This window comes from Heptranchias perlo, chromosome 32 (assembly GCF_035084215.1).
Source record: "Heptranchias perlo isolate sHepPer1 chromosome 32, sHepPer1.hap1, whole genome shotgun sequence".
In the NCBI taxonomy this organism is placed as follows: Eukaryota; Metazoa; Chordata; class Chondrichthyes; order Hexanchiformes; family Hexanchidae; genus Heptranchias; species Heptranchias perlo.
In genome coordinates this window covers 16,739,366-16,758,565 of record NC_090356.1, presented here as the reverse complement: position 1 = coordinate 16,758,565, position 19,200 = coordinate 16,739,366, and the positions used below count along the sequence as shown (strand labels likewise).

Here is a 19,200-nt window from a genome sequence, read left to right as displayed (position 1 = left end):
CAGTCCCTGTATTTTCTTAACTGTGTACAAGCGGTCAAAATATTTGTAGACACGATACAGAGGTTATCCTACAGCCGTTACAATATTTTGCAGAAACAGCACAAGGGTTATCCTAAACAAACTGTTGTAGCAGTTTCTAAAGTGGCTGTAGCTTTCCTGTTATCTGACTGCATTGTTCTGTTCGAAGGGTCAGTAATTTTCCATGCTGCTGCTTCATTATACTTTGCCCACTACCTGGTTCTGCTGCTTAATCTTGGTCTTTATTCTGTTTACAGCTGATTTCATATTTAATAGATTCTTAGCTTATTTAACAGATTCTTAGCTTAGCCAGTAGATTCTAACAGTCCCCACCTTGAGGAGGAAATAGCTTTAAAGACCCCTCATTATTATTACCATTTGATCAACGCCACTAGCTCCAAGTTATTAGTTCAATTGCCCAATTTCCTTATCAAACAATGTACATAACAAATCTTCTAAGTTTCATTGTCTGTATCACAATGTGTGATATTAACCAAAAGAAAATCATAATACACTGTACTGAAAACTACAGTGTACCATATTATCAAGAAACCATGGACTTAAAACACTCTCCAGCTCTGCTTTTTACTAATATCCATCTTGTGGATTTTTTTCCTCAGTTGTCCCAATTTGATTGTTAATTGAAAAGAGCCGAACACTGAGAGAAATCCAAATTACTATGTTCCTCTTTATTTTAATTTCAATCCCTCTGATAGGCACCAGTGTTTCCTGATTATTTCACTAATTAGTAGGTTTCTCAATGGAGCATGTGTCAGTACCTTGCTTAAAAGGTTTTCTCACTCTCCTGAGCCACATTAACCATTTCATGTCGTGCTGTTGTCAAGTAACTGACCCGTTCGTCAGTGCATCTTCTTCATGCATTTAGAATCGTAGTAAAGTTACAGCACGGTAGGAGGCCATTTGGCCCATTGAGTCTGTGCCAGCTCTATGCAAGAGCAATCCAGCTAGTCCCACTCACCCGCCCTATCCCCATAGCCCTGCAGATTATTTTCCTTTCAAGTACTTATCCAGTTCCCTTTTGAAGGCCATGATTAAATCTGCCTGCACCACCCCCTCGGGCAGTGCATTCCAGATTCTAACCACTCACTGTGTAAAAAAAAAAAAAAAAGTTTTTGCTCAATCACCTTAAATCTATGTCCTCTGACCCTTCTAGACCCTTCCACCAATGGGAACAGTTTCTCTCTATCTACTCTGTCTAGACCCTTCATGATTTTGAATACCTCTATTCAAAATTTCCGCATATTAGTTGCTTCACACGCATCATATTAACTTCCTGCTGGCCAGTCCCTCTTCCCTCATGGTATTTCCGAATGTGTTTTCCATGGCACACGTCATCTGTCCAGTAAGATTCAATCCTATAAGAGCAGCCGTTCTTTTTAAATGTAAGGAATCTTACAACACCAGGTTATAGTCCAACAGTTTTATTTGAAAATCACAAGCTTTCGGAGGAAGCTCCACTGACGAAGGAGAAAGCCTCCGAAAGCTTGTGATTTTCAAATAAAACTGTTGGACTATAACCTGGTGTTGTAAGATTCCTTACATTTGTCCACCCCAGTCCATCACCGGCATCTCCACATCATGGCTCTTTTTAAAGAGTGGTTCCAATAGCTCACCAGGCCGTAGGCCTTTGTAATCATGTTCTTCATCCTGGTCTGCGTTTCAAATTGATGGCAACATATATTTGTACCTTTCAAGTCCACCGTAGCCATTCTTAGGCTTTCAGGTTATCTTCAAAAGATCAGGGAGTGTTGGAGGTCTTTGCTTATCTCGCCCTGCATGGTCCCGATATCTCAGGTAGTGGCCAGGCTATCAAGTGCAGTTTTCTCATCAGTAAAGGCAAGGACACAACATCTCCATGAGAAAGCTATCAATTTACTATTCTCAATTACATTTTCCTGACTTTCACTAGATCGTACATTTATACCAGATTGATATCTTTTAGTAAATCATGCCCCGGTCAATGACTTTAGAGAAACTCCCATTTGTTGGTGTAATTTCTCTGTTTCTATGCTTTAATTCTCAATCACTTCCTCTTATCCAATTTTACACATCCCATTATATTACCATTTCATCTCATTCATGAGCCCTGGAGAAACTTTACTGTCCAATACAATATTTACAGGATGGTCCAATATCAATACATTTTTTATTTATTTTACTCATTCTTCTTGGACTGTTCTTCATTTCCCAAAATATCCCGTTACGTTGTGCCAGAGTCCATTCCATCATTTCCTAATTCCAGAGAGCAGTATTGTTGGACTGACAGGATTTGTCAATGTACAATTTTATTTTCCCCGAAAATACTTCTTCCTCGATACACATCATTGGATAAAGAACCATTTAGCCTAGATTTATTTTATTTTAAAATATAATTTGATTATCCCCTTAAACTACAGGTAAATTTTCCCTTCTTGAGTGCTTGAACAGCAACTCATATCTATTTATCTTATCAGTTCCAATTTCAGAAACAAATTATGCCCAGTCTTTGTGGTTTTACTATAGAAACAGAAGTGCTTGTAGTTATTTTTGGATGTAACTCCCATATCTCCCCATCTTGAACACTCTGTCTCGGAAGACAATAAATAACCCTGAATTGGTTAAAGCCGAGCCTCCGAGAGGCAAAGTCTCAGTCCAAATCGTCACCCGCTGTGATATTTGATATCTGCCGATTCCTACAGCTAAGGTCTTAAATTCTTAACACCACTGGATCGTTTCTGCACCAACACTTTTGTGGTCCTGAAAACTGTGGTTCCCTGTGTAAAAGAAAATAACAGGAAAACCACTGTGGCTCTGCTTGAGAGCCCAAAGGGTTAATTTTTCAATTCGTGATTTGATTACTTCATTCCGTCACTGGGGAAATATCCAATTAAATTAAGAAACCCAAAAATCTTATATGCTTGACTAAAGCAGTACGACAATAGCACTTAATGGTCGATATTAAAGAATAATCCCTTTTTAAACTGAAACAAACCTAGAAAAATGTGCAGCGGAACATGGGAGAGACTGACTAGCTTTTCTGTCTATCTCCCAAAGTTTCTCTCTCTCTCGTGGGACTCACCAAAGGGACAACAAAACTGTTCATGAGTAAGCAGATTAACCTGCTGGAAGCTCATGTGGTGGAAGAGGAGTCAATCACAATAGCAGGTTTTTTTTGTGATTTCATTAAAACAAAAGAAGTTCAAATTGATCTTTTCCCAAAAATTTCTAACAGTGTGTTTTTATAGCAGTGATAACTTGCACAAAGATACAATTAAACTCTGGGTAATACATTGCAGCTCTCTGACTTCCAATTTTCAAAACATGAGCCATGAAGGCACAAAAGATTTATCAATTTTATCCATCCTTAGTAATTGAAAATCCGTTAAAACAGCAGAAATCGATAGTATTTCCTTCTATTAACTTTTTAAACATTCTGTGAAACAGTTCTGCAGTACAATCTAACCACTCCTCCAGATCGTTACCACAGAGATAGCAGAGAGCCTTTAACCATTTTTTCCTCTTCCTTCATGGTCACTTTGGTTTGACCACAGTCAATCACAAGATCAAAGGGTCAGTTTGCTAACAGCTATCACATTTCAGTAAAACACGGTTAAACAAATAGTTACTTCAAGATGTCCCAATATTTTAACATCAATTCACGCTCGCCAATACTCAACACAACTTAAACTTCAAATCACTTGACATTTACTTCAAATCATTAAGCATTTAAGAAATTCAAAATGCCAATTTTTATGTGATGATCTCATGTCTGGAATTTGACACGCTCGCATTTTATAAGAACCAGAATTTTACATGGCCACAGCAAAAGTCTGGTTTCTATAATTTAATAGGTCAGTTAACCTCAATAACTCCAATTTTAATTCAGCAATATCAGAATTAAACACAAGACAAAACAGATACTAAACATAGGAGAAACAGATAAATTATCAACGTAACACAGGCTTATTAAAACCCAGTACACTACATTGTCTTTCGTTCTCCAGGCTCGCCTTCCCAAAAACTGTAAAAATACTGGAAATAACTGCTTTCACAGCCAAACAAAATCTTTGTTACATTGCACAAAAGAGGAAAACACATAACATAAAAAAGGGTCATAGTCCACATCAGCGAAAAGAAAGCACTTACAATGAGGACAGGCCTTTTTTTTTTAAAGGGACAGTACCCTGAGAACAAAAGAACATATTCTGTAGCTTGTGATCTCTCCTTGATTCCATCGTAGAACCCCATTCTGTACAGACTCAAAGTCTGTCTCCTCACCCAAGCCTGGTGTGGTGAAGGTCCCTCCATGTTTCATTTTGTTCCTCATCTTTCAATCTATTCTTCCGAATTTAAACTTCCTCTCTCAGCCTCCCTAACTCCTGTGGCTGAAACAACAAGGCACCTGCTTTCCAATTCTCCTCTTTAATTTCCTTCTCCCTTACCAGTTTTTTCATCTTAGTCTCCACCTCACACAAAGCCTGACAGGTTTTAACTAATACAGTACCAGTTCCTATGTTCTCCTCGTCCTCCTGCACATTTTTACCCTCAGTTATTTGACTTTGAATCCATTTTGTCGCCTTTTGACACGAGTCCCCTTCTGGACTGGTCAAAAACGACATTAAATCTCTTGCACGTAATTTCTCAAACTTCTTATTTCGGGCTCTCTCAACATCAGTCGAGCTAGCCATCTGGTCACCTTGATGCACCCAGATCCTGTTCGCCCAACGGTGACCCTGCCATTTACCGGTTTCAATTCTGTCTCCCACTCCTTCACTTCCCTTCACTTCGGGCGGCACAGAAGTGTGCGGTATAGCTGGACATGTGTTTCCCTTTTCTCTTACTCACTTTTTTATCATCTGTCTGTTTCTGAATTCTTCCTCGAGTGGCACTGTATGGGAGCCCCTCCGAGATTAGACATTCTAACAGCCATGTCACGTCCTTTGGACTCAGTTCCTTAGACAGGTCCATGCCCTTGCGAGGCCCTTTTGCCATTATGATGCCTTTATTACTGGTGGGATTTCCCCCCCAAGGTAATGATCAGTCAAACTGGGCTGAGTCTGTCTGACGCAGGTCTGGTCTTACTCAATCTCTATATTGTCAAATCCTGCCACGGTCGCCAATTTGTATGAAGCCAGCCGTCCGCTTCTAATGCCCAATTATTCGACTTGACACTGTATTGGTTTACAGAGATTATTCAGACTCTATTGTGCAAGACAGTTCAGATTATATTGTATTACAATCTGTTAGCAGGAATTAACAGTCATAGCAGCAACAGATATAAACCGTCTAGCAACTGTATAACCGGCGTGTCTGGCCCATTCTATTTTCCTAATGGGGGTCAAAATATTTGTAGACACGGTACAAAGGTTATCCTACAGCTGTTACAATATTTTGCAGAAGTAGTACAGGGGTTATCCTAAATAAACTGTTGTTGCAGTTTCTAAAGTGCCTGCAGCTTTCCTGTTATCTGACCACATTGTTCTGTTAGAAGGGTCAGTAGTTTTCCCTGCTGTTGCTTCGTTATACTTTGCCCACTACCTGGTTCTGCTCCTTAATCTTAGTCTTTAATCCGTTTACAGCTGATTTCATATTTAATAGATTCTTAGCTTATTCAATAGATTCTGACACTTGTTCACCCAAAATACCTGCTATTGGCACAGACTCTCGGGGTGGGGGGGATTTTATAACTAACTCGCCGGGTGGAAAACCCATGGGAACGGGTGGAATGCTGGTTTCACACTCCACCCAATATCACCCTTCATTGACTTCAATAGAGAGTAAAATCGGGCGGGGAGTTGATCCAGCATTGCACCCCATCCTCTCAGTTTCCCGATGGGCAGGTTAGGTTTAAAATTGCCTCCACTGTTTCTTGTCCCCCAGCCAAGACTCGATCCATCCCAGTACACTGCTGTCAGTACTGTGCTTGCTCATTTTCTCAACTATTTCCCCATTAATTTTAACTATGTCATACAGAGGGTGATGAATGCATAAGACAGACTGATGAGGGAGATGGTGGAGGTAAATAGCGCCAGTAAATTAGAGGGAACCAGACTTTTTTTTTGGCAAAAGAAATGAGTGAGGAGTGCGAGAGAGTACGATGCGGTAATTTCTGGATTCGGGACCAACCTTAGGCAAAATCTGTTCATTTTCTTCCACAAAAATATACAAACACCTTGTGCCATATAACTTTCTGCAAGCACTACTTTATTTAACATGTACCATTTTTCTGTAGGTCAAGTGTCCTGGGATGAGTACCGGATCAAGTTTCTGGCAAGCAAGGGGTTTAATGAGAGAGAGGTGGCCGAGAAAATCAAAAACAATGAAGAACTGAAGATTGATGAAGAAAGTAAGTACATGTTTACAACAGACTAACACCGTGTACACACAGCTGACAATTCACTTGCATCTCGTACAGAGCTCCTCGTGTATGTGCATGCTATTGACGTCATGCCCCAACCCCAGTAATTAAGAAATCAATATTGGAGAGCAGAACAGGCTATGTTGGCGGTGAAGGAGCTGATATTAATTTCTTTATTATCTCATAGGTTCAGCAGGCATATAAATACCATAAATCTCCAATAAATATACAGGTCCTAGGCCAATCTAGTGGACAGCAAGTTACTGATGCACTGCGTCACACAGTGCTTGTTCTGGGATTGTTTATATGATTCTCTAGGCAAAGAATTTTTGGGCTGTCTAGGGAGGTACTTTATCATGGGGCTGACCAGAATTCAGTCAGCCTGGGCAGCTATTGTGTAATAGCTAATAGTGGTTGGCTAAGACGTTGCGTTAGCAGAGGCTTGGGACAGGTCATTTACCTTCTGTCTCAGTTACATGGCAGGATGAGAGGGGAGGTAAAATTTTTTTTAAAATACTGTATTTTCACACTTCTAAGGATTTTGATGGAGTAAATAGGGCTAAACTGTTTCCTCTGGCAGGAGGGTCGGTAACCAGAGGACACAGATTTGAGGTAAAAGGATTAGAAATTAGCATTCTGTTTTAGAAAGCCTCGAATCTGGGAGAGAAACTGAGAGGACCCGACTGAGCTGGGATTGTTCTCCTTAGAGCAGAGAAGGTTAAGGGGAGATTTAATAGAGGTGTTCAAAATCATGAAGGGGTTTTGAAAGAGTAAATAAAGAGAAACTGGCCCAGAAATTGCCTGGGGCAGCAAACCAACAGTGCTTGCCGCTGCCTAGATTTATGCTAACTTACTGGGGCACTTCCTCGAATAGGAAGAGAAGAAGAGCCCAGTGTTGGCTCCCGCGAAGCTAGGGCCCATGGGAGAAGCTAGAGGATCACTCGCTCCCCTCAAACAATCAGATTGGAACATTTTTGACAAGCTGGAAAGTAAAATCTTGGATGTGAAAGGTACAACACTAAAATCATTTGTAAAACCCGTTATAGACAGCGCAAAAAAGAGAGGATAGGAAATAATCAAATCAAATAAGAGACAAAAGGGAAAAGTAAAAACCAAAACTTTTTAATGACCAAAACCTATTAAAATAAGGAGTAATGAGACTCCACATTTTTAGAAGTTAATGACTGCCAAACAACTAAAGATTAAGACCTAATACTTAGTTTAGACCTGGTATTTTTAAGTGTACCTGTTTTGTGGCGATATTAGTTACTTTCCAGCTGGGCAGATGAGCAAGTTGGCGCTGGTCTCATGTTTCCACTGATTCCAGCCGGCAATATCTCTTTAATTCGAAGCTGTCATATTGGCAGCGAACCAATAGGAGCAAGTATATTCTATGTAAGTTCCGGATTTCCACATTTGACTGCGCACGTGGAAACGCTGGAATTTGCTCCTCGATTTTGTCACGAACAACGGTGAGCGTTGTTGAGCTCACTGTTATTTTTTAAGCGATTTCTGGGCCACTGTTTCCAGTGGCAGAAGGGTCAGTAACCAGAGGACACATATTTAAGGTAATTGGCAAAAGAGCCTGAGGCGAGATGAGGAGAATTTTTTTTATGCAGCGAGTTGTTATGATCTGGAATGCACTGCCTGAAAGGGTGGTGGAAGCTGATTCAATAGTAACTTTCAAAAGGGAATTGGATAAATACTTGAAGGGGAAAAATTTGCTGGACTATGGGGAAGGAGCAGGTGAGTGGGACTAATTGGATAGCTCTTTCAAAGAGTCGGCACAGGCACGATGAGCCGAATGGCCTCCTTCTGTGCTCTATGATTCTTCTGTGCGAACAGCCTCCAGATTTTCCATTCTATCTTGTTTGGGATCACCGGTCCCTTTTTATATGAACTGATTCCATGTAAAAAAATAAAATAGAAATATCAGCCAGGACACTCTGTCTTGAATGCTTTCCGATTTCTCCTGTTAGAAAATGCACGTGGACATTGGTGAGAACTGGTGATGCCTCTTGTGGTTGAGCAGCTATGCAGGACTTGCTGTCTAGGCTCGTGCATGGAGAATGGCCAGCTGGATGAGCCATCCGAGGGCGGTCAGCACCTGTGGAAGCGCACTTAGCATGGGTGAAGGGGTCAGTTTTCAGCGAGAGAATGATCTATTTAAGATCAGCTTAAGCTTTCAAAAGAATGCAGGATCTTCTGCTACCTACTTTGCTTCCTGTTTTCTTTACTTCTCTCTTTGCAAACACACATGAAGCTAGATGTTGCAGAAAATCTGAGCGCCCCCTCATGAAAGGGGAATGATGCTCACAATGGAGATGTTATCAGTTTTGTCTCTGAACTTGACTTAGAAGTCAGCAATTCTTGCCTGTAAAACAGTGGAAACATTTTGATATGAAATACCAGGTAGATATTGTGTATTTACGTCTGGGGAATTTTTTGCATTGCTTAATCCACCACTGAAAGGGTTAAATATAGCTGTCAGAAAACTGAAAATACTTTCTGTTCCACTCACTGCTTCATTTGTGGTCCCGTCACTGCGAGTATTTACTGAACCCCAGTTTATCCAGTTGAAATTTAATTCATTACAGGTTCATTTCAGCTTTGTGCTTTTCTATTTAACCCATCCCCCTGGATGTACCTAAAGTACAGCACAATAATGAAACTATTACAAAAGATTGCATTGGCTCAATGGGTGGTGGAAGCAGATTCAATAGAAACTTTCAAAAGGGAAAAATGTGCAGGGGAGTGGGACTAATTGGATAGCTCTATCAAAGAGCTGGCACAGCACGGTAGGCTGAATGGCCTCCTTCTGTGCTGCATGATTCTGTGATTATGCTCCTTGCATAAGGTTTCCTAGTGTTGCTTTTGCCAGCCAGCTGTCAATTAAAAATATATGCCAGAATCATCCTGTGTATTGTCATTTTATGGGTATTTATTGCCCTGCTATCATTCAGGTGAATTTGCGCTGCACCCCATCGGAGGCTAATATATCTTTCCTGGGGTGCTGTGCCCATAACTGAACACAGTTCTCCAGATTGGGTCGGACCAGGTCTCTATACAACTGAAGCATCACTTCCTCTGCTTTATATTCTAGCCCCCTTGAGATAAAGGCCAACATTCCATTAGTCTTTTTGATTGCTTTTTGTACCTGTCCACTGGCTTTTAATGATTTGTGTACTTGGACTCCCACATCTCTTTACTCCTCAAGAGGATTATAGATAAGGACGGGGCGTTGCATTTTAGGACTGTTGGCCATTTGGTCAGAGAAGGAGTTTGATTTAATTTATAATAAATCAATAAGTTAAATTTAGCTTAAGAGTTTTGTTATTTAAGCTATAATAGGTTTTTGATATTAAGTCAGATTCAGGATTCTAAGGGCTAACCCCCAAGGAGCCAATATCTTCTATCTTGACAATAGAACAACGGCTGGAGACATTGGCACAGAGGAGATAGGTATGTTAATGAAATCCCCTGAAGATTACTGAGCCAGCCCTTCAAATGAGTTTCCTTGAAGTCTGGGATAGTGAGGGGGGCAGAAGAGATGGGTCATTATCACATTCCAACACACCCAGTAGACATTCACACACGAGATGTTGGGAGGAACGAGTTCATGCACACTCAGCATGAGGTGGTCTAGCCAAGACCCACACCTAGGAAGCCAGCAGCCAGTTTAGCTGGCCAATCCTCAGACACTGAAAGCTGGGAGGGAGTTGGTGATCAAGCTTTTCGCCTCCCGTCCAGCTAAGGGACAAAACAATAGAAGTACACAGTCTACAGTCAGTTCTAGAACGTCCGCTGAGAGGGATGGAAGGTAGGACCAGAGAAAGGGTTGGCCAGAAAAGTGAATATTTAGCCCAATGACAAGGACAGTGTGGCGTCTTTTGTTAGTTTAGTTGTTGCGAGGAGTGACGCTGAAATTAAGTTGAAGTGCAGTGAGATTATAGTAAATATTACTCTATTCACTCGACAATTGTAAACTAAACCAGTTTGGTGATTTACATCCAAGTCATGCTATCGTGGACATGATGTTCTCCAGTAAAGGTAAACTCTTGGTTGTAAGGGACGTAGGATCTGCTTATGGGAAAAAGCAGTGACGGTGAACCTGAGAAAATATCTGGTGCCGACTTGAACCTTGTAACACTGAATAAAGGGGAAATGATAGATCTAGACATGAGGACATTGGTTCAGTGGGACAGGAACAGGCAGAAACAATTGGTCTGCCGGATCAGTCTCGTTTGTATATCTTGGAAAGGAGGCAGAAACGAGCTGTGCAGGGTTCGGGGAACAGTGACATTGGAGGCAGTGGGAGGAAGATAATTCTGCATGCTTTGTGTATTGCTGCTGCATGGTAATTTAAACTCGTGAAGTCGTTTGCAGTTGTCCTAATTGAACGTCATCTGCCACTTTGAGATTTTGTTTAGGTCCTAGTTCTTTCCTCTGACTGGACTATCCCTCCCAGCATAGTATCATCTGTGAATTTGAGCAGATTTAATTAGGTTTCTGAATCTGTCACGATTGTAGATCAGGAACAGTAGGGGCCTCACCACCAATCCTTGGGGCATTCCAGTTAATATCGCCCTCGTCCACCCTGACATCCCCCCCACCCCAACAATTACTTGTTGCTTTCTTTCCTTCAGCCAATTGCTTATCCACACCAGGCTTTACCTGGAAATTCTGTTGCTTTAGTTTCTGTAACAGGAGGGACTTCATTTGAAGGTCTTTCGAAAATTCAAGCACAGCACAGCATGTAATGTGGTTTTCTGCTATCCGTTTGGATTGTCACTTCCTCAAAAAAAGTTAACGTCGGTCAGGCATGATCTTCCCCTTCTGAAGCTGTGTTGGTTGTTATTTACTCGATAATTCTCATACAACTACACTTCAAGTTTGCTGCTCATAATGGATTCTATTATTCTCCAGACTTTGATGTTTGACTGATTTCTCACATCTAATTTAATGGTAGTAATAGATTACCACAAACCCAGAGGACATCAATAGAAATTAGGGAAAAGTAAATTTAAACTGGGTATCAGGGAATTGGATATATACTTGAAAAGGAAATATTATGCAGGGCTATGGGGAAAGAGCAGGGGAGTGGGACTAATTGGATAGCTCGTTCGAAGAGCCAGATCGGACATGATGGGCTGAACGGCCTCCTTCTATGCTGTGACGTATCATGAAGCACTTTATTTGATATGGGGCAGCTGCTTGAAATAATTTGCTAGTTAGGGCAATGGAGGTTAAAACATTGTGTTTGATACCATGATGAGAGAATTTGGGCACTCGAGATGAGTTCTGATGGGCTGAATGGTCGTCTTCCTGTTTTTATTTTCTATGCCAGAAAAGTTACGCAGATGTGTAAGTGGTTATGTTTGGGGTATCACCAGCGGGGAGTTTGTGTCTCTGAATACCCAGAATTGAATTGTTTAAATGAGAATAATGAAGTGGAGGTAGGCGTCACATAGGAACTGAAAGTCTACAGTGACCTAATTTTACAACACTTTAGTAGGAACATAGCTCCACAGTAACCAGGTTTTCCTGAGTGACGCACCGAGGGATTCAGAAGATCTGAAAAATATTCCCAGTATTGGACAACAGGTTCAGCATCGGCAGCAGACCTTTCTCGCCTTTAATGAAAGCAACATTTTTCCACAGATTAGGATTTTCCACTTTCTTTCAACAACAACAACCTACACTTGTATACTGCCCATGACATAGCAAAACATCACAAGGTATTTCATGGTGGGGGGGTGGTGGGGAGATTGAATTGGGAGATTAGGGGAAGTGACTGAAAAATGTAGGTTTTGAGGAGGCTGTCAATGTGGGGAGGTGCAGGAGTTTGAGAAGAGAATTCCAGAGTGCAGGGACCTGTTGGCTTTGCTCTCTGAATTTTCCTTCATCTTTTGGATCTTTGCCAAAGCTTTGGCTGCCAGGCACTACTTCAAGTCAGCATTTTGCCATGTGCTTCCTTTAATACAGCATTAAGTAGTTTCTGCAGGCTGCCTGGTGCACTCAAGTGTGGCCAAATAGCATAGTTGTTGATGAGGATGTAAATAGTCCTCCATTTCAACACAAAGTCCGACACGCTGCATAATTTCTGTGGTTTCTTGTCAAAAGGTAATCAGAGATCTGCACAATATAGCTGGCATGTGTTGTGTTGGCACAGAGCCCTAGTAGTGACCGAAAAGGAAACTAATTCCAGCAGATGAGCAGAAAGGTCCCAGTTTCATTTGTTCGCGGTTTCACAGACTGGCAGTATTTATTTATTCAAATGTACGCAGTACAAAGTTACAAGCAATCAAAGCAGAAGTCCGAGGAGCATGAGATTCTGATGTACAACTCTGGAAAAAATTACAGCGTCCCTGTAAATGATGCAGGGAATCCATTACCACAGAGGGGAACAATGGAAATGATTGTAAATGCTCTGTGTTCAATTTAGAAAATTATCAAAAACTTTGTTTTAAAAAAAAACTTTAAAATGGGCCTGAATATAGGTTTATTACTAGGGCCACTGCATGGTCAAAACTGAATAGGTCAAATTCTGGTTTTATTATGTGTGACGCCATTTTGGAGTACATAGGGCCACCCTCCGTTCTGGGACCTCCCACACCATAGTCTCCAACAATCAATCAGAAAATCGAGCCGGCTTCCCCAACCAGCTTTTTATTTTTGCCAACAGTCGCAGTTTTAAGGGCAGTCGGCAGCACTTTAACAGCTGTTGGCACCCAATTAAACCCCCAACCTGCAACTTTGGCCGTCTTCCAACGCACCATGTATTAGGTGCTGGAAGTCCCTGCTAAATATGGGAATGAGCTAACCTTATTGGAGGTGGTGAACTCATAGCCCCAGTGCACATGAAGTGTAGCTACCTAACGTGTAGCGGTTCAGCCACTGGAATCACTTTATCCTCCCCATTTTGTACAATTGATTTCTGGAGCACTGGAAGGGCTTGTTGCCATTGACGGACTCACTTTAGTGGTGCTGTCTGAAATGTTACTGTTAGAAAATGAACGATGTAATGAGAGGAATGCTTCCCTACCTAATTCAAGAGAACTTTCAATCCATAAAAACCCAGCCAAGAAATCCAACGAAGTTGAATGATCCAACAAAAGTATTAAGCAGGGTCCATGATGGCTCATTAACTATATCGCCAGAATATGAACCTGGAAATGATCTGTTATTCAACATACTGTTTTTTTTCTCCTGGAAAGTCTTTCTTAAAATCTATATTTTGTAAAATCTGCTTTCATTGCTTTGCAGCTCAGGAAGTCCTTGATAATCTGAAAGATCGTTGGTTTCAGGCTGACGAACCTCCAGCCAACCACCTCCTGAATGAAGAAGAATTCTTGGCTTTTCTCCACCCAGAGCACAGCCGTGGGATGCTCAAATTCATGGTTAAGGAGATTATCCGTGATTTAGGTAAATTATTTCAACCATTATAATAGAATGAGGTGGTTATTTTTAATAAAAACTAGCAGATCACCTATGGCATTGCTCACAGTACATTGGATGAGGGGCTGGTTTAAAAGGACTGTAGTGTTATGCCATATAATTCACAATCTGCTGCTAAATTGGAACTTTGGGCCTTTAAGGCCATAACATCTAACTGTTGTTAAGTAAACACAGCTTATGGTCAATCGGAGTATGATTGTTGTTTGATAAGGAAACTTTGCAGATTGAGAAGTGCTTGTGAATTTCAAAATCCAGATCGGAGACTGGCTTTCTTTGATTTTTTTTTTGTAACAGATGCACACTACACACTAGGCTTTTTAAAAAAAAAAATCATTAATTAATATCTAGCTTATCTTATCTATCTAGCTTATCTTTCCATCCATCCAACTACTTCCAGGTTTTAAAGGCATCTCAACCTGTTAGCAGCCTAAGGCAAAACTGAAAGAGTAAGGGATTAAAAGGCAACAGGGAAAACTGAAGGGAAAGGAAAGTCAAGGTGTAAGAGGAGTCTGCAGGCAAGTGACAGACAACTCCCTTTTTAATAGCTGCTGAAGTGGAGATGGTGCTACATGAGGTAATTGCGAGAAGGGTTGCCCTAATTGGCATTCCATAAGTCTGTGTTGCCACGTGCCTGGAAGGAGGTGGTGGCAGGTATAAGACTGCAGCTGACCAGTTCTGTCACTGGCTGTGCCAGCCTGATGGTACATGTTGGCAGCAGCTCTACTTGCAGCAGATGGCACAGCTCTGTATCTGGCTGACTCGAATCCTTTGAAGACAGTTCCTCACAATCTTTGTGACATTGCCTGCAAATATGAATGGTGGCAGGTGCAGCGAGTCAGGCTTTGTTGCCTCACGATCGCCCTGGCATGTGGTACGTCTTTCATGCAGTGTAGGCCTGCCAACTCTATGTTGGACATATTACTGGAGGTTTCATCACACGACCTCCTGCCTCCAATTGCCCCGCCATTAGTTGCCCGACATGTCCATTCTCGCAGTGCACCGCATTCTCAAGCCAATTGGAAAACAAACAGGCTCTTAATTAACCGATTGGATGATGCTTGACTGTCAGTCAAACAGCTTTTTTATACCGTCTCCAATATTTTTATATCTGGTAAATAAAAGCATTCAAAGAAAATTTTAAAATCTCACTTTTTTTAATGTCCCTATGATTTTTCTCCTGGATTGCTTGTAGCAGTGTTCTGGAGATTAACCTTTAATTCCTGGAGGCTCAGTCAATACTATCCCCCACCTAAAGCTGCTATTCCAGGGGATCAAAACTGTCCTGTACGCAATGGGTATAAAAGTATTGTGGGATCAGGAATTCCTGCAGCATGTAGCAGATATCCCTGAGCAACAGCTTTTGGTTGGGATGAGGGAAGAATCAAGGACAAATAGTGCATAAACTGAGAGGGAAGTTGGAAATTGATGCCTCTGTGAACCGAAGTGAGGAGGGGAAGGGATCAGAAGAGGGCCTCTGTGAACTGGGAGTGAGGGGAGAGGATAGAAAAGAAGAGTCGTAGCATGTACTAGGGGGAGAGAGGGGGGGACAAGGCCAGCATAAACTTGTGCAGTTTCCAACCTGAACTAGTTTTGGGGGGAGGGGGGGAGGGTAAGTGGAGAGTGCCAGTGTGAACTGAGGGCAGGGGGGAGAAACATACCATAACATCAGGGATAGGGCGAAGAGTGCCAATGTGAACTGGAAGGTTGGAGGGCAAAGAGTGCCAGCCTGAACTGGGGAGGACACAGTGAGCAAAATAGCCCCAACCTGAACTGGTGGAGTTGCCAACGTGAACTAGTTGGGAGGGAGGAGTGAAGAGTATTGGGGGGGGGGGGTGTAGATATTGCCAGTATGGTCAGGGCGAGAGGGGTGAAGAGTGCCTTTATGAACTGGGGAGAATGGAGGGGGAAGAAAAGAGTGCTTCCATGTCTGTGTGACAACTTTATTTTTAAAAAAAACATTTTGAAACAATTTAAACAAATAGATTAGGCAACTGAGAGTATCAATTCATACCCACTGCAGCCCATGTTTTTTCCACAGAAATGAGGAACACCCCCAGCAATTTCGTCTGTTTTATATAAATGATGAAGAGTTCCTTAGACCTACAGCTTAGCTTATGACCAGCCTGTGCCCCTCCGCAATCTTTTTTTTAACACTTCATTTTCAGTATAACTACATCTTTTTGAATGGTGAACTAAGTTGGTTTGAAGCTATGGAGGTCCTCAAATGAAACCAAAAAAATGATAACGTATATTTCTTTCACTCATCTCTACCTTTTTAATGCCTCTTCTGTTCAACTATTTAAAAATAGTAACTGGATGCTGCCATGGATTCAAGCATTGTCTTTTCAGTGCCATTGCCTGGGTTTGAATACAAACCGGACAAATCAAAGTTTCCTGTGTCTGGTCTTCAGTGAACTAAGTTTAAACTGACTCAAAAGTCAAGTAACATAAACTGACCATGGCTAGGCATTGCCTGCGGTACCGAGCTGGCAGTCTTGCTGACCGAGGCATTGCCTGGTACCGAGCTGGCAGTCTTGCTGACCATGGCATTGCCTGGTACCGAGCTGGCAGTCTTGCTGACCGTGGCATTGCCTGGTACCGAGCTGGCAGTCTTGCTGACCGAGGCATTGCCTGGTACCGAGCTGCCAGTCTTGCTGACCATGAAGTCATGAGAATAGAAAGCTGGAGTATCAAACTGATGCAATTGAATTTGCTGCTTTTTTTAAACTTGTTCTCAGGATGTCAGTAGGGCTGGCAAAGCCGCATTTAACGCCTTCCCTGGTTGCCCAGAGAAGGTAGTGATGAGCCTTCTCCTTGAATCGCTGCAGTCCTGGTAATGATGATGCTCCCACAATGGTGCTGGGAAAGGAATTCCAGGATATCAATCTAGCAACGATGAAGGAACAGTGATATATACTCTAGTCTAGATGATGTGTGATGGAGAAGAACTTGGGGATGATGGGTGTTCTGAGGTTGGATTTATAGGACATTATATGTTGAACACATACTATACCTAACCTAGGAGTGCTTGAAGTTAGTGTGCACTGCAGAAAGAGGTAAAATGTCCCATTCCATAGCAATAATGTCCCTCATAGTGCTGACGAGAAATGCACAAAGTATTTTTTTCAGTGGGGAGTGGTGAGTGACCAGTATCTTGTACCACAGAGATCATTAGGGATGTCATATGAAATGCTGACTCAGAAGGAGAAAAAATGAGATCTCTGCCACCCCAATCCATTCTCTGATATTCTAGCAACATTGGCAGAACAAAAAACATGAGTAGGCCATTCAGCCCCTCGAGCCTGATGCCATTCAGTGAGATCATGGCTGATCTCTCCTAACTCCATCCACCCACCTTGGCTCCATATCCCTTAATATCCTTAGCTAGCAAAAATCTATCCATCTCAGAATTAAAATTATTAATTGAGCCAGCATCTACTGCTTTTTGTAGGAGAGAGTTCCACACGTCTACCACCCTTTGTGTGAAGAAGTGTTTCCTAACTTCTGTCCTGAATGGCCTGGCTCTGATTTTAAGGTTATGTGCCCTTGGCCTAGACTCCCCCACCAGTGGAAAAAGTTTCTCTTTATCTACCCTATCAATTCCTTTCAAAATCCTCAATCAAATCATCCATTAACCATCTCTATTCCAGGGAATACAAACCTGGTTTATGTAATCTCTCCTCATAATCTAACCCCTGGAGCCCTGATAACATTCTGGTGAATCTGCGCTGCATTCCTTCCAAGGCCAATATATCCTAAGATGAGGTGCCCAGAACTGTACACCGTTCTCCAGATGTGGTCTAACCAGGAATAGCTGTAGCAGGTCGGGAGCAGGTCACCCGACAGGTGGAGGGAGATTATAGATGAGGTGCTGGGGGGGGTGAAGTATAGGCTTACAAAAATGCTGGGAAGCATTTCAAATTTTACAAAACTCCCTCAAAATACAGCACTGTATCTTAACACTTTTACAGATCAGACACTTGGTGAGATGTGAAATGCTTCCTCCAACTTTGGGTTTTTCCCCATTCATGTTATAAACAAGCCTACACACTTTTTACAACATGAGTGTACTCCAATGTTTGCAAAACCTGCAGCTACTTATTTTCAGAAGTAATATTTTGCTTGTTAGACTAGTACATATTTTATTAAAAGCTTGTATATGATTTCTGGCTGGATTTGTCTCAAGATCCCTTTTTGCATCATTGTAATGTGTCTTTGTAATATTTCACAGCATCTCATGGGCATTCCTGTGCTTTAGCTGCAAAGCACTTTGAACCTTGTGTTAGAAAAGTCATTCATGAAGTTGACGCTTCTGGCATAAAGATAACTTCAGTTGACGTGACATGTATCAGCTTGACTCAGTTAGTAGTGCTGCCACCTCGAGTTAGAAGATTGAGGATTAAAGCCTCAATCCAAGACTTGAGCACATAATCCAGTGTTCGAGATCCAGAGTTATTAAAGGAATCCATCTTGTACGGAAAGAATTCATTTGTATTAAGTTCTATTTTATATCGAGCTCTATAGTTAAAAGTCTAAGACTGAAAGGCTGTAAAAGAAGCTGACAGTATGTCTGTACAAAGATAAGCTACAGCCTACTTTGAGGCCACTTTGCACATGTTTACATTTAGATTTGCTTTTATCACTCCAAACTGGAGACCGCTCCCCTTTTATGTTGTGCTAATCCAAAACACCAACGTTTTCCGTTCCCTTGCAGAACGATGGACATCAGAATAAAGAGATGAATGTTTAGGTAGCCTGGAATGTCTTGATGCACACTGATACAGACTGGTACTGAAAGAGGGTAAAAGGTTATGGAATGCAGATGCCTATGGATTAGTGCAGTTAGAAACAGTATAAATGGGGTAAGATCGTAACCAAGTTAAGAGGAGAGAGAGAGAGGAGAGCAGGACTCAATTGGCTGGGAGATGCGTTCTTCTATGGCTAAGCATCATAGGGTGTTGTCTACATATTTCTAAGTGTTTGTCTCCGTGTCTCAAACTCATCCTTGGCATATAGGCACAGGACTGCAGCCTTTATTATTACTAGGATGACACAACAGTGTGGTACTAAGGGAGTTCAGCATTGTTGCAGATGCTGTCTTTCTGCTGAAACTTTAAACTGAGTCACCACCTACTTTGCTTAGGTGGCTGTAAGAGATCCCATGGCATCATTTGAAGAAAAGCACGGAGTTCTTCTGGTTTCCTTCTCAACATTCCTCCCTCAACCAATACAGCAAAAAAACTTCAAAAGTAATTCATTGGTTGTAAAGTGCTTTTTGACATCCTGAGGATGGGAAAGTTGCTATATAAATGCAGGTTCTCTATCAAGTTTTTTTTTAAAGCCAGTAATATGGAATCAAGGGAGAC

The 19,200-nt window shown here is 41.7% G+C and overlaps 1 protein-coding gene across 1 annotated transcript in view; it reads left to right on the top strand.

Annotated features, from left to right (window-relative positions):
• The window catches only part of sdf4 (stromal cell derived factor 4), a 64,935-nt gene that overhangs the window by 33,896 nt on the left and 11,839 nt on the right, over positions 1-19,200 (top strand). The window contains exons 3-4 of the mRNA XM_067970483.1: positions 6,251-6,364; positions 13,643-13,801. Of these exons, the coding sequence (XP_067826584.1) occupies positions 6,251-6,364; positions 13,643-13,801 (273 nt within the window). The remainder of the gene's footprint in view (positions 1-6,250; positions 6,365-13,642; positions 13,802-19,200) is intronic.